The following is a 20,738-nucleotide window of genomic DNA, read 5'->3' on the forward strand; positions in this document are numbered from 1 at the left end:
TTTCGAACCAGAGCGCAGATGAGACACGATTTGAGCTTGTTTGCCTTGCCCTGAGGATGGCTGTAAACTACCCGGGAAAATCCTTGGGCCGCGGCCGAATCGATAGGCGGGGGAAAAGGGTCGTGCCAGCCCAGTCCTGTGGAAGGTGGCCAAACCACAGTAACTGGCAGTTCCCTACACCGAGGGCGTCACAAGAACAGCCTTCTCCGGTGGCGCTGATATCGGGAGATGGGTGGCAGGGTGAGCGATGGCGATCTGGGGCCGTTAGGAGCGCGAGGCTGCACCACCACTGCACCCCTCCGGTGGCGCTGATATCGGGAGATGGGTAGCAGGGTGAGCGATGGTGATCTGAGGCCGTTAGGAGCGCGAGGCTGCACCACCACTGCACCCCTCCGGTGGCGCTGATATCGGGAGATGGGTAGCAGGGTGAGCGATGGTGATCTGGGGCCGTTAGGAGCGCGAGGCTGTACCACCACTGCACCCCTCCGGTGGCGCTGATATCAGGGGATGGGTGGCAGGGTGAGCGATGGTGAGCGCGAGGCTGCACCACCACTGCACCCCTCCGGTGGCGCTGATATCGGGGATGGGCGGTAGGATTATCGGCGGTGATCTGCAGCCGCTGGGAGCGCGAGGCTGCACCACCGGCCGGCTGGGTCGGGCGACATAGCTGCCTTATCACGCAGCCAGCTGGCGACATAGGTGTGTGATACAGCAGATAAGATGGCCGAAGGCCGATCAAGCGCCAAATCAGGATTCGTCAGCTCGAGAAGGCACGCGCTACCTTGTGCCTCGAAAACTCACAACGACGATCAAGACGACAAGCACGAAAAGCCTTCGACCGTACTTCTCGACAGGGGCCCAGCTTTCATACCAACGTCGTGCTGTGGCTACGTCACGGTCGCGGCCTATCGCACAATCAGTGTCGACGACAGAGCCGGCCGGAGGCTCACGTGCGCCGGCGGCGTCGCGGCTGAAGTGCAGCACGAACGGAGCGCGGCGTGGCGGCACCGGGAGACCGGCGAAGCTGCGTGAGCGTGGTCTAGCCAGCCGGCAACGCCCGGCTCGCCCGCACCGGCGCCCGTCGGTTGTAATACGAAGCAATGTCGGTGCTGCATTGACAAGCGGTGGTGTCGGAGACGGCGTTGTAGCGACAAGCGGCTGTGTCGGAGACAGTGTTGCAAGGACAAGCGGCGGTGATGGAGAGAGAGCTGTGGTAACAGACACAAGAGCCAAGGAAATTTGTTGCGGTGGTAGGCAGCAATGTTGAGGGTCTAGTAGTCAGAGCTGGACGACACCGAGCGATTTTCCGCCTTGCATCGTCACGTCCTCTCCCGCGTCGAGGGACGCCCCGTCGCAGGTCAGCCCTCGTGCCGTCAGTCGGACACTGCCACGACTTGACCTGACCTGACCTGACCTGACCATGTTCCGGCTGAAGAACCAGCAGCCGACGCCGACGCTGCCGGTGCGCCGCCTTTGGACGGTGGGCGCCTCTGCCTCTGTGGCGCTCTCCTCTTACATCCTGGTCGGCTACTGCATAAGCGAGGTGGCCGGCCCGGCCACGCTCGTCAGCGTGGCCGTCTCTTCCGTGCTGGCGGCCATCACAGGTCAGTTGGCGGGCGTCTGTGTCGCACGGCGGCCAGCGAAGACGATCAGAAACGTCCAAAGTGCCGCTCTGTACGGCGGTGAGGAGTCTGTCGTAGGTACCTCGTAGTCTGTCGTAGGCACCTCGTTGCGGTGTGCTGACACGCCTGCGCGGTCACGCCTTTTGGTGACGTTCACTTCACCCGCCACGATTAGGACACATGTATGTGAAAGGGTTGGTGAGTTGAGGATAGCACATATGTCTGACACCGCCCCGTCGGCGGGTAGGGCTGGCCTACGTGGAGCTGACGCAGAGAACACAGGCGACCGGCTCACCCTACAGTTTCTGCTACACCTACCTGGGAGAGCTGCCTGCCTTCGTCGTCGGCTGGGCCGTCGTCGGCGAGTGTGTTGTTGGTATGTGCACAGCACGTAACGACGCGCGCTACGCAATGTGCTCCCTTTACAGCGGTATGTGATCAGCAGCGTAAAATCATGTGAACCATTTGCGCCTGTTAACGGTGGCGTCGGTGTGACTAAACGCTTGAGATGCGACAAAACCAGATCAAAGCCCTTAAGAAGTTGACATTTCCACTCACTAGATACAAGCGACTGGTTGTCAAGCTACCAGCCACAAACAGAACGGAGGAGAGTGGCAAGGGCTCAGGACACTTCTCCGTCTGGGTCGCACGGCGCGCGCTCGTGACGGGTGCCGCCCGCCGCCGCTCTCAAACACGCCCGTCTTCGGCCGACAGGCGCCGGCCTGATGGCCAAGGCCATCACCTACTACTCCAGCTTCCTGTCGAACGACACGCTGCTGACCTCTCTGCAGACATGCTGCGCGCTGGGCGACCACCAGACGGAGCTCTGGAGCTTCTTCGACCCCGTCGCCATGTCGGCTGTCATCATCGTTGGCGGTGAGCGCGGGCCAGGTGACGGGCGGAGCGGCGCCGCCGACCTCTGGTGTCGGTCGCCGCTGGGATGCGGCCCTATTCACCCCTGGACGGGCGCTGTCGGACGTACGGGCGCCAGGGCCGACCGCACGCTGGCGTGGCCGTGACGTTATGGCACGCGTGGAAGAGGGTTCGTTGCCGCTCAGGCCGCTGCCATGGTATCGGCTCGAGTTATCCGATGGCCGCATAGCGCACTCATCAGCCTACCGCCCTGCGATTCGAACTCTGATTGAGGGGAACGGAGGTGGATGGTCCGGGTTTCCACAAGTGGTCAAAAGACATACAATTATAATTTGTTTTGATATAATGTATGATGTGGCACGTTATATTGTGTTTTTCTCGCTCCAAAAACCATGCAACACCTGAGAAATTCCGCCAGCTTGCGGCTTGCCTGTGGCTCACTTTAACCCATCTGCAATCCTAGAATCTAACTGTCGTATTACAAAAATTTAAAAGGTATTTGGTAACCATGTCCAATCACATTTCACTGTCAGGGATAATCACACAACATATAATTTGGAATGCTCATGTTTTTAATATTTTGGACACTGTGCTTCCATATTAACACGGCTGTATTGCTCTGTAATTAGCGCATGGCCGAATCAACGTCTTTCTCGCACCAAAAGCATGCTACAGCATGAGCAGAGCTCAAGGTATATAGTTAAGCCAAGTCAGTTCCAAGCCAGGTCAAGGTCATATTGGTTCGTCAGGCATTAAGTTCTGCCCTCCGTGTTCCGTGATGTTTTGGCGATTTACGTCTTTGGACGATTATTGTAGCATAAAACACAATTGCAGAATATTTTGTTTCCTCGCGTTTACCGTAATTTCAAGAACAAGTGGAAGTAACATGGGACGACAGGAACAATTCGGTGACATATCTTCGATCGGGCACTTGCTGTTCTATTGAAGAAAGCTACGACTAATTTTGATTTTAAGCGAAAATAGCATCGCTAATGGCGCGTTATTTCATAATAATGTACCTGATGAGTATTGATTGGTTTCGAAAATTTCGGAAGGCCGACGAATTGTTTATCACAACTAGCAGGTCGAAATCATTTTGGCTCGCCATTTATGATTCAACGTCGCACCAATTCCGTTGGTGATGTTATGTGTACGCTTCAGTGCGGTTGGTCTTAGTTGGGATATGGTCAAACCTACGAATAAATTCAACACATTTGCCGAAAATTCGAGGCGAAGAAAAAGGCTGGAAATGTCTGCCTGTAGGGACACGCATCGCCGCGTGAGCTTTCCTTGTTGGCGTCGTAGCTCTGTAGCACAGACTGGCAACAATATTTTTTTCCAAAATGTATCAAGGTATCATTCTGATAGTGTTAAAAAGGCAGGCCGGTGCTTGGAATTTGATAGGCCTAGGTGTAACTAATCGGATGTTATTCCAGAAGCCGGAGGGGTATGATGCTAACGACCCTGGGCAACTTTGGGCGCATGGTCCGACAGTTTATTGGATTTGTTTTGGACCTGTGGCACTCGCCTCTAATGGATGTATGTTGTATGCTTCAGTTGCGTGCGCCCTCAACAGTCATCTGGCCTGTAGGGCCAACCAAATACTGCTGCTGTTAAACTTCATCACAGTTATCTTCACCATCATTGTCATCGGTGTGAAAGGTCAGTACCGTGCAGCATGCTCTGCGAATATGCTGCAGTGGTAAGTAACTGTGGTCAGGTGCCTGCATCTTTTGGACCATTGCATCAGTCTATGGGAGAGCCGATTCTCCGGTTTCTCACCAGGGCATATCGCAAGTGAGGCGAATCACGTGCTTTGTCTAATCACGTGCTTTGACGATTTTATCGTGACGCATGCTGCGCCTGAACGAATGGGTGATGATTCTCCATCCCCTCTATCCGCGCTCTCAGGTTCCAGAGATAGCTGGCAGGACGGAAGTGGCCATAGCACCTTTGTGCCGTCGGAGTTTGGCGCGCACGGCGTGTTCCGTGCCAGCGCCATCTACATGCATGTGTTCCTCACCCTGGTCACTACGGCCACGCTCGGTATGTCAAGGCCACGTTCGATATGTCAATGCCACGTTTGATATGGCAAGACCACGTTAGGCATGTCAATGCCACGTTCGAAATGTCAAGGCCCGCTAGGCATGTCAAGGTCACGCCCGGTGTGGGAAGGTAGTGCGCTCGAAAGCCTGGCATTCGTGAGTCACACACTCAAGTCCCATGCTCGGCACCTTCCATGCTTGGTAAGTGACACACTCGAATGCTCGTGACGCTGGTGAGTCGCACACCCCAGGCATCGGTGCGTTCCATGCACGGTGAGTCATACGCTCGTCGGGTCCCACATCCGGTAAGCTGCCCACGATGCATGACAGTCTCGGCGCGGCACACTCGGCAAGCAGGCAGTAACACACGCAAGGCACTGCAAGTCACACATTTTGTAAGTGGCTCACTGGGTAATGTCACACGCTCAATAATTTACACACGTGATAAGGCGTGTAGTAACACACTCACACAGAAACACTGCAAGTCACACACTTTGTAAGTGGCACACTGGGTAAGTCATACGCTCAATAGGCCACACATGTGGTAAGGTGCAGTAACACACTCACACAGAAACATTGCAAGTCACACACTTTGTAAGTGGCACACTGGGTAAGCCACACGCTCAATAGGCCACACACGTGATAAGCCGTTTATTCGATAAGAAACACACTCGATAAGTCACGGTCACTACTCGTAGTAAGACGAAGGTAAGCAGCCCATTCAGAAATGGGTTTTGTAAGTCAGTCTGTAAGTCGCACAATCGACAAGTCACATATTCGGCGAGACATAACCTCGGCAAGTCACACACTCGGCAGGTTACATGTTCGATAAGTTACATGCTAGATAAGTTAAACGCTCGGTAAGTCAGATGTTTGGTAAGTCACAAGCTCGATAGGTCACTTACTCGGTAAGTCACGTGTTCGGTAAGCGATACGATGGGTAAGTTACACTCTCGGTAAGTCTTCTCGCCGTAACATTCAGAGGCGGCGTAGCGAAGGTCCCATCAACGAGCGCAGGTGTTACCCTTGCTGGCCGCGAGGGAACTATAGCGGACACAGCCACGCAACCACCCTCAGACAGTACTTGACGTACTGTAGCTGTCAGAGATAAGTTTTACATGTCGCTAAAGATATTATACCATAGTCGTGGGTCCCGACCAGAGTGTTCAGACGCTTTCTAGTGTGTTTTTAAGTGAAACGCGCGAGTATCCAGTTCTAGCTTTTAGTTTCCGAGATCTCCTGGCCGTCGCTGGCCGTATGTACTGGAATGGTGCAGACAGAATTGACGTGTCGTATGATGCACCACTAACTAAGGGGCAACTTCACGCCCTAAAACGGCTAGCATTCCCTTGCGAACCTGATTCCGTGAGACACGGACACAGAAAACGGTCAGAGTTGTCGGGACTGCGAGGTGAACACGTAGACGGCCAGCGAGAGTTGAGATAACCTGGCTTACACTGAGATGGGAGACGACATCGAAATTGCAAGGGCGCTGACACCAATCTGTTGTGTTTTGTTTGCATTACAAACGTGGTGCAGCAACCCAGTCGCGCGGCGCCACTTCCTCCACGGCCATCAGCTTGGTGGTCACCCTCATCGTGGCCATCATCGCCATGATCAAGGCCGTCAGCGTCAGCCTCCTGCAGCCGTACGACATGCTGGTGAGCTAGCGAGATGCGAGATTTCAGTTGTGAGCTAGCAAGACGCGAGGGTTCAGTAGTGAATAAGCAGAACCCTGCAGTCCGCTGCTGGGGAAAGCGGAGCCCTGCAGTCCGCTTCTGAGAGAGCGGAACCTTGTAGTTTGCTGCTGAGTAAGCGGAACCCTGCAGTCTGCTGCTGAGCAAGGGAATCCTGCAGTCTGCTGCTGAGAGTGCGGGACCTTGCAGTCTGCTGCTGAGTAAGCGGAACCCTGCAGTCCGCTGCTGAGAGAGCCGAAGCCTGCAGTCCCCTGCTGAGCAAGCGGGACCCTGCAGTCTGCTGCTGAGAGAGCGGAGCACCAAGTCCATAGGTGACCGAGCGAAACTTTGGTCGGCTGTTATAAATTGCGGAAATGTTTGCGACGAAGAAGGTGTTGATTTGAGGAAGACAACGGTCATTTAATGTTTTACAATCGGATATTCTAAAGCAGTGGGCTACTGGGCCCGGACAGCTAAGAGCTTTTTCGCTGTCTCCGTCTTGTTTCCGAATGTGAAACAACAACCACAAGTTCTCCACACATTACCGACAACGACCTGAATGTGAGGCTCAGCATAGCACGTTGTAAAATCAAATTGAACAAAACACTACTATCATCGCCAAGCGCGCTTATATGTGCTACTTAAAGGGAGTGTTTCACATTTGTATGGGGTTTTGACCTGAAATAGCCATCTTGCAGGTCATTCGGTGCAGTTCAGCCCTGCTCTTCTTAGAATCTAAGCCCATCATGTTTCTGTGTGCAAAGATGTGCAGGCTTCTTCGTGCAGACTGTTTTAGGGTCACCCAGTCATTCATGGCGCTCCAATATCGTCCTTTGAATTTTGTCATTTCATTGGCCATGTGGCGGTTGAGGCCAAGAAAAATATGATTACTTAGACGTGCATACTTGGCTTTCGTGAGTGCGATTTCCAGACATAGCAGCCGTCAGTGGCCTGTCAATCAACGAAGTGCGATTATGCGAGCGAAGTGCGATTATGCGAGCAAACAATGGGAGCATGTAGGGAACATATCTATTAAAAAGGGATTTTGTTGTTTAGAGCTGTTATTCCCACTTAGAAGTATACCAGTAGTTATAAGCGACCTCATTTAATTAAAGCTGATGCTTGTTTGCTTAATCTTCAAACGCGAAGCATTCTCGTTAAATGTACATTACACACACATGTTATCTGAATTTGATTTCGACCTCACAGCGTTACATACAGCTGCATCGACGTGTTCCCATGATGCTTACGTTGGACCAGCTGATGGTGCATGATTCGGAGCGTCCATCTGTTTTTTGCAGAACAGCATCACACCGGTGGCCACGTCCATGAAGGCTGAAGGACTTGGCTGGGTGGCGACGCTCAACTGCCTGGGGGCTCTCGTCGCGTCCGTGGCCGGGTAGGGGAAAGGCCGTCGGTCAGGACCGCGTGCACGCCACGGTTCGTGTACAGGACGCAGGTATGCGTGTGCTTTTCCCTCAGCAAATGTGGTGCCACGGGTGTTCAAGCGAAGCAATGATGTAAGCCTGCACGGAGGGCGCCCAATGCCACCATGCTTACTATGAGACGCCCAAACAGAGCGTGAGGCAGGCACAGAAAAGTTCAGGAAAGAAAAATCACGTTGCACACCAGTTGGCGCTCCGAAACCTGGTGAGTTTCTTAAAATATATTTGACAAAGACTGTCACAATTGGAGCCCCCTGTAGCAAGAGGCGACAGTTCAGGAAGACTTTTTGGATGCGGGACAGTATTAATCACGGGCTGGTGGGGGCAAATGTGTTGTCCGCGGTTCTCTGACTGTATTTGGTCGGTGTTTAACGGAAGTGAGATGCAGCTGTTCAAAAACGAACATTTTAAAGGCGTATGGAGGCATGAAAAGGGCGGTGTTGCACAGTTTGGATGGAAGCCCAATATCTCGATGGCAGTATATTTAGCAGTGCTTCTAGTGTTTCCTGCCATGATCTGTCCATTGCTGCCTGTGTCAAATAGCACGCACGAGAGGGAGTGAGGTGACGTAAAGTGGTTTCCTGTCAAAGTATACACGTGTAAATGATTTGCGCGCGCTGGCACGAACACTTCAACGGAAGATTGACTAACGATCCCGCTGACCCCGCTCCTTTAGTATTCTTATATCCGCTACTGGTAAAAACAACCGATCAATGTGCTCTCACAATCTCCTTATCATTTTAAGCCGGGCTGACGGTTGTCGTGGGTTTCTTAGCATTGAAATAAAAATATTTAATATCTTGTGTTTTGAAAACCATCGCTGAACAGTGCCAGGTCCGTCACTGGTGATTCGAAGTCATTGATTTGTAAAATGTATTCATTTCTGGCAGTGTAAAGTATTCGTAGTTATCTCAGGGCAAGGTGAGCAGAGTCATTTGAGGACACCAATTAAAGACGGAAGTGACACTCCGGCTGTATACGTGCGTCTCTATCAGATGCAACTAAAAATGGCTTATTCGCATACCTAAAACTTTGCGTGCTTGGGTTCCTTCATTTATTTATCGTGTTATCTAAATCCACTATAAATTCACCACAACAAAACCTGTCTATCGCACGCTTCCCCCTCCTGAGAGCAGCACTGACCAAATCTTTAAAACCGTTAAATGTCGAAAGAGAGTAATTGCTACAGCGGTTCGTTTGAGCCCTTCCACGACAAGATCGGTCCAGTGGCTTCTGAGCTTTCACAATGGTAATGTTCTCCCGAATAGAATTCAAACCAAGTGCACTGCATGAGACTAACACCAAGGGTAAAACCGATCAACCATATTAACGAGTATTTATGGGAAATGGGAACGCATTTGGCTGCAGGTAGTAATGCATGCCCATAGCTCATAAACCAAAGAAGATGACGCCGAGGACCTCCCTTTTTACCTTTGCCATCACGTGAAAAGCCAGAAGGTGACCGTGCGACACATGAGGCGGCGTTCCTTCCATTGACCTGACCTGCTGTGTGGCGGCAGGATCTTGAGCATGCTCGTGCTGTCTGCGAACACGCTGGAGCAGATGGCGTCTGACGGCCTACTCTGGTCGCGGTTGGCTGCGCGTCGGCCGTCCATTGCCCCCACGGTCACCACCCTCATCTCCACCGCGCTGGCAGGTCAGCGGTCATCGACAAATGTAGTGTGACCGGACAAGTATGGAACCGTGTATTACGGCCGCGGTAATGTCTCGGCTTTCGCGAATCATCTGAAATTGTACATGCTACACCCTGATGGTGTATCATATGCAGTATTCGTGATGGTGTGTTGTATGTAGCATATGTATGTATATATATATATATATATATATATATATATATATATATATATATATATATATATATATATATATATATATATATATATATATATGTATATATGTGTGTGTGTGTGTATGTGTGTGTACGTGTGTATGTGTGTGTGTGTGTGTGTGTGTGTGTGTGTGTGTGTGTGTGTGTGTGTGTGTGTGTGTGTGTGTGTGTGTGTGTGTGTGTGTGTGTGTGTGTGTGTGTGTGTGTGTGTGTGTGTGTGTGTGTGTGTGTGTGTGTGTGTGTGTGTGTGTGTGTGTGCGTTTGTGTGTGTGTATTAGTGGCACCGGTTTATTATACAAAGGGCACCATCATGATTAACGCTTGCTGTGACTGGTAAATATATAGCTGTCACATGGGGGCTTAGTTTTCTGTATCGCCATGCTTAGAGCACTTCCACTCATTCGTTGGCTTAAAACATCATAACCTAGTCGACCAGGAACACCACTTCTATGTATTTATACCGCCATAGCGACAGGGACACGGCGCTGTCTAATGTTGGTAACGGCTCTCTGGCTACCTTTGCACATCCGACTGACGCAGGCAGACGGCCGCCGCGCCGACCAGCCGCCCCCGCGGGTTCAGAGATGACATGTGTCTGACCGCGCGACAGGGATCGGTGCCGCCTTCCAAGACTTCTCGGGCCTGGTGCTCTGCCTGTCGTCAGGCACGTTCCTCGTCTTCCAGGCGCTGCTCATCGCCGTTATGGTGTCCAGGTCAGTCGGAGTGTTCAGGGACGGCCTCCACGTCAGTCACAGTGACCAGGGTCGTGCAGCGGGTCGGCTGATCTGACAAGGGACAGGTACCGGGTCAGTCAGCGTAGCCAGGAGGTCTTAGGTCATGCAGCGTGGTCAAGCAGACTCCAGGTCGGTTTGAGTGGTCAAGGGCAGGCTCCAGGTCAGACGGAGTTGCCAGGTGCAGGCTTCAGGTAAGTTGGAATGGCCAGGTGCCTGCTACGGGACTGTCCCAGTAGCCAGATGCAGGCCTGAGGTCAGCCGGATTGGCCAGGTGTGGACTTAGGGTCAGCCGGAGTGGCCAGGTGTGGATTTTAGGTCAGTCGGAGTGGTCAGGCTGGGCTCTGGGTTAGCCAAATTGGCCAGGTGTGGATTTTAGGTCAGTCGGGGTGGCCAGGTGTGCACTCCGGGTAGCTGGAGTGGCCAGGTGTGGGCTCCGGGTAGCTGGAGCGGCCAGGTGTGGGCTCCAGGTCAGTCGGAGTGGCCAGGTGTGGGCTCCAGGTCAGTCGGAGTGGCCAGGTGTGGGCTCCAGGTCAGTCGGGGTGGCCAGGTGTGCACTCCGGGTAGCTGGAGTGGCCAGGTGTGGGCTCCGGGTAACTGGAGTGGCCAGGTGTGGGCTCCGGGCAGCTGGAGTGGCCAGGTGTGGGCCCCAGGTCAGTCGGAGTGGCCAGGTGTGGGCTCCAGGTCAGTCGGAGTGGCCAGGTTCAGGCTGCGTGTCAGATGGAGTGGCTGAATGAAGATGTGCTCTGTCTCTTTGTCAGTTTTTTCCCAAGGCCCGGAATTTTTCCAAAGTATTCCATGATGACACTACCATGCAAGGCAGTTATAAGCGAAATGCTTCATGGTACACAACGCACAAAAAAATGTCCACAAAAAAATTGGAGAGCCTTATCTATTTGTGTTCTAAATCGACTGCCACAACATGGTTATGGAAGTGACGAAAACACCTAAAGGTCACTGACGACAGGGCACGAAAATAACGGCGGTTACTGAGGGACAGGTGCCGGTCAGCCGGAGCTATGTACCTAACAGGTATCTGGTCCAAGTCCTAACACGTCCAAATAAGGTAACTAACAATCCTAACGACTGTTAGGATATTGCATTATAGCACGAATACTACAGTTCAATATCAATTTTCATCTTCTCCTTTAAAAAACATCCTTTGTCCATAGATTACGGACAAGTGATGCTCCAATCACCTCCTGGATCCGGCTTTACACTCTAGGCCCGGAAGACGCTGAATGTGCTCGGCCCGTATGGGGAATGTCACCAAAAGGTCGCTTGGTGTCCTGGTGGCATCGAACGAGTATTTGAAGCGATGTAGTCCTGCCGATGTGAGGGAACTTCGTTATGATAAACTTAAGGAAAAGTGGCCCGTCCGCGTGAAAATATGTACGAAGAATCCATTTCATCCCACAACAATGCTCTTTGGATAGGGCGAAATGTCCCCTCCTCTCCGGCGTTAGAGGGAGCGTGCCTGTCCCCGGTGCCACGGCCCCAGCTTAGACGTTTTATTCGCTTACAGTTATTTAGATTTAACGTAATACATATGCATATAATCGGCCAAACTGCCGGCTTATGAAACCTTCAAGTCCATCAGATATTCGTGCTGACTCCATTCTCACACCATCAGACGTGTTACATTCATGCGTTACATTATGTTAAACGTGCACACATGCCTTTTATGTCATAACATGTAAGTGGTATATCAGTTTCGCGTAGATGCTTCCTTCCACCGGTAACTCAACGATGCTGTTTCCAGATCGCATGCCAGCAGAGAGAGTGCTTTGATGATTGTGCTCAAGTTTACCTGGCTGCTTTACTGTGAGTAGCATCTCGAGAACGCAAGAAACCCACGGTGCTGCAGCGCGTGTGTTTGCGATCTGCGGGCTCAGGCTTCTCCATCTGACTGGATTTGTGCGTAAAGTGGAACACATCGGACCCGGAGCGGCGTTAGCCATAAGACAGACGCGCCAGCAAAGCGAGGTGGTTTGGATTGCGAGGCCGCTCACTGTCAGACTTCAGGGTTGCTGTACCAGACCAGAGCGTGCGGACCAACCGTCAGGCGAACGTTCAAACGATACCCGCTGTGGTGCCCTGTACACGCGTGCAGCAGACTCAGAGACGGCGGCTCCCGGTCTCCCGACTGTCATGGTGTGCGGGCTGGCGGGGTTAGAGCGGCTCGGCGTCGGGAGGGGTTACAGTGACAACTGACGCCTCGCCGCTGCCAACCGCAGTTTTCGTCTCTCCGGCGCTGGTGATCATGACCAACCGGCTCAGCGAGAAGCGGCAGGTGCAGTCGGCGCTGCAGGGCATCCTCTCTGGCGTGGTGCTCATGTTCCTCCAGCTGGCCATCAACAGGCACCAGCTCGACGTCAGGGTGAGCACGCACACGCCGAAAACAGGTCTATATCTACATATATATATATATATATATATATATATATATATATATATATATGTGTGTGTGTGTGTGTGTGTGTGTACGCATATATACATATACGATGAATTATATATATATATTTGTATTTATATAGAAAATTAGCGTTAGTTCCTCCAGCGCTGTTTGTTGTTAAATGATCGTGCACCCATACCTGATGAGCAACAGCTTTATGGTAGCCTTTGTTTAGCTTAGGCCATGAATGTAGATATGGCAGTGGAACTCAAAAGCGAAAGCGAAACTAGTTCAAAAGCCGTACATAGGTGGCATTAAAACCAACACTGCCAACTGAATGTAGGTATTAAGTATAAAGACACAGTTCATATATATTATTAAACTGGCAGCTGTTTCACAAACGGTCCTGCATATGATCTAAAGGCGCCTATGATCGCGTGGGTAAAATCAGGCGAAGACCACGCAGAAAGCAAAGCGTGTGTAGTGCGCGAACGCGTGAGAAAAAAAAATGGTTTGACTGCGTCCACCCTCTCGTAAGTGGAATGCGCAAAAGCGTGGTTTCCGTCGCTTGGATAAATTGCGTCAAAGCATCTGCGGTAAAGTTTTGTGATAAAACGATGAGTCTTCCTTTGCCGGGGATGACATTTTTGCAAATAGGATACCGCACTGAATTCCCTGTGGACAAACAAGGAAAGATGAAAGATGGCGCGTCAGAGAAGAGTGCGAAGGGAGAGGGGAAAGAAAGTGAAAAAGGGAGGGAAGTGAGGGAAGTAAGAATGAAAGAAGAAGTGACTGTCATGTTAGGCATCGCGTTGCACCGCTAAAACTGGATGCAAAATCGTTCCAACTCCCCTGACTTTCTGGGACTTTCTTAGTCCTTGACGAATGCGCGCGCGAAGGTAGCATATATGGATATAAACGACGAAGGCATGTATGCGCAAATATACGGATATAGATGTACTGTACAGGATAATGCGATAAGAGCTGCATGAATCCATGACGCCCACGCCACAAACCTACATCAATCGCTGCCAATTCTAGTGTGTTCTGTGTGCCACCGCCATCGACCTAGCCTCTGAGTCGGCACGTAATCTGGTGTGTTCTGTGTGCCACCGCCATCGACCTAGCCTCTGAGTCGGCGCGTAATCTGGTGTGTTCTGTGTGCCACCGCCATCGACCTAGCCTCTGAGTCGGCGCGTAATCTGGTGTGTTCTGTGTGCCACCGCTATCGACCTAGCCTCTGAGTCGGCGCGTAATCTGGTGGCAACTGTCAGCGTGACCTGAGCACTGACCTCGGCTGACCTCGGCTGGGGATCTGGCCGGCAGGTGGTGGCCGTGCAGGTGGGCACCAGCGTCGTAATGGGCTTCTCCAGCTACCTGATGTACCAGCTGCACCAGTGGGCCTGGTACCGGCTGTTCATCTGGACATTCTTAGGTGGGCATCCCAGCGGTGGTGCAGGAACTATACCAACCGTCTGTGTAGAGCAGAAGTACATGTGTTATTCACCTTGGTCCGGGCCTAAACAGACGCGTTCCCACGTAGAGGCCATGTGTGAAGGCGGTGTTACCTGTGGTTGTCAGACAAAAAAAAACACCGAGACACAGCCAGCGCGATCCATACGCTACTTTGACATTGGCATTGCATTTTATTGGAGCAAGTTTCCACACATGCCAACATGTATATTCCAAGTCTGTTGTCAGAATGATTTGTAAAACAAACGAAGTGGGCGAGCAACACCATGAGTAAGAGCGGAGAGAGTCAGCGACACATACATTATGACAAACCTTCGGTAACCGTTCACCCTATATTGCAGCACGTTGTCTACGCGTCAACCAACAGTTCCTTAAACCGAGTCATAAAACATTGCAGTCTCACGGCAATGTCCGGGCCGTTAGTGATTCAAGACCTGCGTGATGCCCTTTTTGTCCGCTTCCAGGCATGCTGGTGTACACGCTTTACGGCTACCGCAAGTCGCACCTGGGGCGTGGCATTGTTGACCTGGCCGTGGTGCCCCACGACGAGTGCGTGCGCAGCCTGGAGGGCGGCCTGGACAACGCCGGCTTCCAGCACGAGCTGGCCGAGCTGGGGGTGGGGCGTGGCCGACGCTCGCAGCGCAGCTTCGGCGGCCACAGCTACGGCAGCGCCCGCTCACGCCAGAAGGCGAGCTTCCACAGCGCCCGCGAGGACGGCGACGGCCGCGACAGCTTCCGCAGCGTGCGGGAGTCGGACGAGCGCGGCCAGAGCTTCGGGAGCGTCAGCAGCGCCCAGGGCTCGGGCGACCGGCCGGATGGCGGGCGAAGGCGATATAGGCAGGAGAGCTTCCTCAGCCTGGAGGAGGAGGGCAGCCAGCAGCTCTCTGAAGCTGACCAGAGCCGGGGCAGCTCACGGGTGAGCTTCGGAAGCGTGCGGGCCGAGGACAGGCGAGGAAGCTTCGGAAGCGTGCGAGATGATGACAGACAGGGGAGTTTTAAAAGCTTGCAAGACGAGACTAGCCAGGAAGGCCGTAACATAGTTAAGGACGAGGAAGAGACCCTGCAGTCGGGCGACGTGGAAGCGTGGGAGATGCGGCCGGGCGACACCGGCGTCCCGGCCCGTGCGGTGGGTCGGCGCCGCGCCGCTGACAGTGGCGGCAGTGGACGGCGGCGGTCGGATGGGACGCCGCCCGAGAGAAGACGCCGGCCGCCCTCAGGGCGTGACTCTCCGCCCTCCGGCCGCCGAGCAACGCCTGCGGACCTGGTGCCGACCCCTCCCACCGCCCGCCGTCAGAGCGTCGAGATCCTCATCAACCCGCGCAGGCTGTGTGAGGAGATGTACCTCTCACGCGCGCCACAGGCGCCGGTTAGTTCTGAGGAGAGTGTGGAGATGCGACAGGCTGCCAGCGAGCTGGGTAGGTCGGCGGGGCACGCAGCGCAGCCGGTCCAGAGTGGCCCCGAGTCCACGCCGGCGGAGCTGCGGTACACTGGAAGGCCTGGCTCCCTGTCCAGCTCGGACGGGGACGACGACAGAAGGGCGCAGTCTTCCGACGACGACGCAGACAGCGAGGGTTCCCGTCGACGATCGAGCGGCGGGTCGGCCTCGGCGTCGTCAGCTAGCGGTCAGATGGCGGTCAAGGTCGGATCCGGCGTCGGCGTCACGCCAGCCGAGCTTGAGCCTGAGTCGAGCGCACAGCTGTCCCTGTCTCTGTCGGACGTGTGGTACGACGACGACGACGAGCTGGCCTCTCAACCAGCTCCAACCACCCGCCACCAGCTGATTGAGGACATGAGTGAGCAGATCTCGGCGCACACGGGCGATGACTCGGACGACACCGCCAGCGGGTCGAGCAGAGGCAGCATTCGTGGCAGCGGCGTCTTCGCCGAGGCGGTGCGCCCCTGCACCAAGGTAGTCGTAGCCCGGACACATCGCCCGCTTCAGCGTGGCCAGCCGCCAGCTCCTGCTCAAAAATCGTCAGGCCGGGATGCCCTAAACGACAGAAAAGAGCCGCGGGATGCTGAGAGAGCGTCGTCTGGCATCAGCGGCGCCGACAGCGGACAGCAGAAATCCCTGCCAGCCCACCGCCATTCTGAAAGTGGACAGGCTCAGGCGGGGGCCGAGCTCACTTCTGGAGGCTTCTCAGATCGCTCTTCTCATAGTGAAGAGGAGAGTGAACAAGCCTTCGGAAGGGACATGGCACAGTTAAAGCGCGCCTCCAACCATTCTGACAGTGAGCAGGATGGTGGCCAGGACCAGGTGCGGAGCTGGACACAGTCCGCCAGCGACTCTGACCATTACGACAGTGAGCAAGACAGAAAGTACGACAGAGTGCGGAATACAGTGCGCCCCAATAACCCTCTACTTCATTTCAGCAGCGAACAAGGCCAGGCAAGAGACGAGCCTGGCTCCAGCTCTGCTACTGCATTAGATGACTCAGAGAGTGAACAGGAGCTGGCACGGGACGCGGTACATTCAAGCAATGCATCCAACCGTGCTATCAGTGAACTGAGCCGTGAACAGCACGACGCTCATCCCAGCACCGGCCTCGATTACTCAGTCGAAGGGGATATTTCGCGGACCAAACCTTCGTCCAAAGATGGGGCGAAAACTGATAACAGCCGGCTCGAGCCGGTAGGCACAACGCGGCCGCTGTTTGAGACGGACTCGGACTCTGGCTCGGAGTCCTCGGGGACCGACTCTGCCAACGTCCTGTCGTCGAGCGACGAGGACTTCGGTCCGAACAGAGGCTGCCGGCCTGTCGACGACAGCAGTGTCACTCCCGTCGGGCGGAGCGGCAGTGGTGAGGGCTTGGACTTGGAGGCCCAGCTGGTCGGCGCGCGGCCGCTGGTGCGACCTCAGATGCGACTGCCAGCCGTGCCCGCAGCGTCGCGCCGGCCCGCGCGCACGCCGTCGCCACTCGCTGTCTTCGGCGCGGCGGCCTCCGCGGATGGCCGGCGTCCTGAGGCGGTGAGCCGGAGCCGGAGCCAGATCCGGAGCCGGAGCAGGAGCCGGAGCCGGGGACGCGGCCACAGCCTGCCGTCCCTGACCACCAGTGAGAGCGACAGCAGCAGCGACGACGGCGGTTCACCGGTGGCGCTGAGGCGGGCCCGCTCTCCGCAGCAGCAGTCGGCCGGCCGCGTCGCCTCGCTGCAGACGGCGCCGGCGTCGCGGCCGCGGCCCACTGCCGCTCGACTTGGGAGCCTGCCTCCGCTGAACCCTGACTATCGCGCCATCTATCTCCCGGCGAAATCAGCTCAGCTTCTGCACGGCGGCGTCAGTCGCCTGGCTGAGCGGCACGCGCGTGAGACGATGGTGCACGACGACGCCGAGCAGCGCGCGGTCAGCTTCGTAGCGACGCCGCCAGGAGTGGAGCTGAGCGGGCTCGACTCGTCTGGGCTGTGCGTACGCCCCGAGCTGGACCGGCTGGCCAGCCGGCTCGCGACCCGTGACGACCGACGATCCCCGGCGGCGAACGACGGGCGTGGAGACGGGGGCCGACAGCGAGAGGTGCCGGACGGAGAGGCGACGCCCGGAGATGGGCTTCAACGGCGGGGTTCGGCGAAAGATGACGTCGTCTTTTGCTGATGTCTGAGCAGCACGGATCCTGGAGCGTGAGAGGGAATCGTAATCGGTCCAGGAAATGACGCCGAGGCATGTGGAAGAGTTCTCACTGTAAGCTGATGCTGCGTATTCAAAGCGTAATTTATCATATGGATCCAAGGCAGAATCTGCCAAATGATTGCATGTGCTGGAAGGCGCCGCACATGGTAATGGTTATTGTCACAGCTGTTTAGCATGGTAGCGGTATGGCGGTATTTAAATAGCAAACACGAAATCCTTTTCAGTTGACGAGTGGTTCAGTTCCTTCTCAACGTTTGCTGCTGCTTCTGTTTGGACTAACGGCCATCAGGTTCGCTTCATTGCGAAATGCCGGCAGCTTACGTCAAGTTCTACATGATGTTCTCCCTTATTTACCCATTGACTGCTTTTCGAGCTCTTAGTTCAACCAATTCCCGTTAACGCATTATAAAATTTTAGAACCAATCTATACCCTTATCGCGTTCGTCTAGCCCTCTGCGCTGCCATGCCGTTAGGTCTGTGTTGTACCAGAGCAGGATCCACAATATGTCTAAATATATACACGCATAAGTTCTTATTCTGAGAGCAAAAGCAAAACGTTTGCGATACGCAGCGAACACAGAAAACGACAGTCATTTCACTTGACGGACAGAAAACGCGGTTCATTCCAGCGTTTTCAACGCGAGGATCGCAAGTCCAAGAATATAAATCGATCTCGATCCATGAATTCATCTTCGCAATATACATGCCCCCTTTGGAGTCCGCGTTTTCAGCTTTTGAAAATGCAATCACACGAATGATGTGACTTCTATATATAACAACATAAAATGTTAATCACCGGGAAACCTACATGGCATTGTGGTCGTGTTCGGTTACATAGTGGTTAGTTTTCGGCACGGGTCGGAGCGATCGGAATCCTGACAATAACAGGAATGCATCTAGCCGAACATCTTCTTTGGCGAATGCATTTGGCCGAATGCTGTTTGGTCGACGCGCTTTCTTGCCGTTGCGTCAATGGGGCGCGCTATCCGGGTGCGCCTTGTTATGCACCGATGCTTTAGGACATCACCCCGCGCGACATTGACGCGCGACATTGACGCGCGACTGCACCGAGCCGGCCGCCGCCCACCGGCCGTTTGGTGCAAGACTCCATCGAGCCCAAGGCCCTAGAACAGCATCGAGCCGGCCGCCAACCACCGGCCGTCTCGCGCGCGGAACGTGTGAAGCCGGATTAAACTGGATAAGATGCGTACACACGAAGCCAGCATTTTGGTGCGTTTTTTAACGCGGGAGGCGGCAGAGGGACAGCAAATAGACACGAGGAGAGGAAACAGGCGCTATAGAGGATTTGAGACGTTTTAACAGCATCTAAAGGACAGCTGAGATTTATTGATGTCTTCATGTCACTTTATATGATCAAAACGCTACGAAAAATCCAATTTGTCCAAATGTTTCTGGTGCCTGGACACGCCACCGACTGCGGTGGTTACATCCATGTTCGTAGGAAGGGCCATGTCATAGGAGTGTCTGCAAGAAAGGGATGAAGTAACGCAGCCATGGTAGAGAGGAGAGAGAGAGAGAGGAGAGAGAGAGAGAGGAGAGAGAGAGGAGAGAGAGAGGAGATGAGAGAGAGAGAGAGAGGAGAGAGAGAGAGAGAGAGAGAGAGAGAGAGAGAGAGAGAGAGAGAGAGGAGAGAGAGAGAGAGGAGAGGAGAGAGGAGAGAGAGAGAGGAGAGAGGAAGGAGGGAAAGAGAAAGAGAGAGTATACAGTATAAGAAAGAGAGAGATAGATAGCATATAAGGATACCACATCCCACTTCCATCTCGTTATATCCTGGAATTGCTGGAATTTCATACTGATAACTAGTATCGGGCTGCTTGGTTTGAGTCAACTCTCCCCTCACCAACTGGGGAAGAGAGGCCGCATAAACCTCGGCACCTCCTAGACACTGTTTATATTGTGGCCACGATAGCAATGGTCGGGCAACAAATAACTGTTGTCTGTTAGTGGGCACTATGAGTTTGGAGTTCTTTCTGACCTAAGTGGCCTTCAGTTTACCATGAAATTGGTTAAACGACTTAATTAAGCAAACATTGGTTTCGATGTTAGAACTCGACGTTTTAAGCCGTACTAAGCTTTTCGTTTTCATTTTTCTCTAGAACGAGGCAGCAGTTAACTGCGATAGTAATGTCCTCACTCAAGGAGATGCGTACGAATGTAAATGCTTCACCTTCGCACTTTCAATTAGCCTGGGCTGTAGCTGGATTAGTCTGGATTGTAGCTGGGTTGTATTGTATTGTGGCCGCATATGGTAGTGGTTATTGTCACAGCCTCACAACCTGTGCGATTTCGCACAGGTTGTGCCGCAACGTTATGACCGAAAGTAATGTTCCATTTTTTTGTGCACTCATGGCGTACTTGTCATTGATGCGGGGTCATGTTGCCAGAGCTCTTCAGATTTTCTTAATTATCCTCGCGCATTTTTGGTTGTGAGGAAGGAGGAATGGGCATTCTCAGTGTCGACGTAGAACAGAATGGATTTGCGTAGGACAGCTTGACGTAGAATGGATCAACACTGTCATTGGTGACCTAAGCAAGCCCCGTGCTCCGAGCTTTTCAGTTTGACGTCACACAATTATGCGCGCATCTTGGCCCAAAATGTACGCAAATGATTGCTTTATTTATGCCCTCCATCTATACAGGTGGGTTGTTCCATGTAGGTACACTGTTTTACAACGGACATACATGTCCACTGATCGGTGGGTTTCTGGCTCCGATCGAAGGCAAGGAGGAAAAATCTTTCAGAAAGTTCAACGGGCATGTCGCATTATCACCATAGTGTTGTTGGACTTCCAGTGGCAGAGTCGAGCCGAGTACACCAGGCTGGAAGATCAGGCTGTAATAATGAAAAAGGCTTGAGCATCGCCGGATTAGGATCGGTGGTTTGGTAATGTCGGAGGTCCAAGTCCAGATGCAGGTTCCTATGTCCTTTCCCTTGTATCATCTACTGATTTACCTCGGCAAGCGTGATGAATTTACCGTGGAAAGT

At 53.5% G+C, this 20,738-nt stretch overlaps 1 protein-coding gene across 1 annotated transcript; it reads left to right on the forward strand.

Moving 5' to 3' along the window:
• Positions 1-841: 841 nt before the first annotated feature.
• Positions 842-17,695, forward strand: LOC119098324 (uncharacterized). Its single transcript, XM_037221245.1, has 16 exons — positions 842-1,604; positions 1,870-1,998; positions 2,337-2,498; positions 4,053-4,157; positions 4,407-4,541; positions 6,080-6,201; positions 7,518-7,615; positions 9,182-9,318; positions 10,121-10,223; positions 12,004-12,065; positions 12,479-12,621; positions 13,963-14,071; positions 14,574-15,226; positions 15,404-16,018; positions 16,995-17,077; positions 17,389-17,695. Exons 1-16 carry the CDS (start codon positions 1,421-1,423, stop codon positions 17,693-17,695), a joined length of 3,147 nt encoding a protein of 1,048 aa, XP_037077140.1. The 5' UTR covers positions 842-1,420.
• Positions 17,696-20,738: the final 3,043 nt, after the last annotated feature.

This window comes from Pollicipes pollicipes, unplaced genomic scaffold, assembly GCF_011947565.3.
Source record: "Pollicipes pollicipes isolate AB1234 unplaced genomic scaffold, Ppol_2.1 Scaffold_4740;HRSCAF=5597_pilon_pilon_pilon, whole genome shotgun sequence".
Taxonomy (NCBI): domain Eukaryota; kingdom Metazoa; phylum Arthropoda; class Thecostraca; order Pollicipedomorpha; family Pollicipedidae; genus Pollicipes; species Pollicipes pollicipes.

What these genes read in the sequence shown, in the direction of transcription:
- LOC119098324 (XM_037221245.1), top strand. Translation starts at nt 1,421, where the DNA reads ATGTTCCGGCTGAAGAACCAGCAGCCGACGCCGACGCTGCCGGTGCGC. An exon ending in CATTGTCATCGGTGTGAAAG is followed by an intron (nt 4,158 to 4,406) that starts GTCAGTACCGTG and finishes CCGCGCTCTCAG; the next exon opens with GTTCCAGAGATAGCTGGCAG. An exon ending in ATCGCCGTTATGGTGTCCAG is followed by an intron (nt 10,224 to 12,003) that starts GTCAGTCGGAGT and finishes TGCTGTTTCCAG; the next exon opens with ATCGCATGCCAGCAGAGAGA.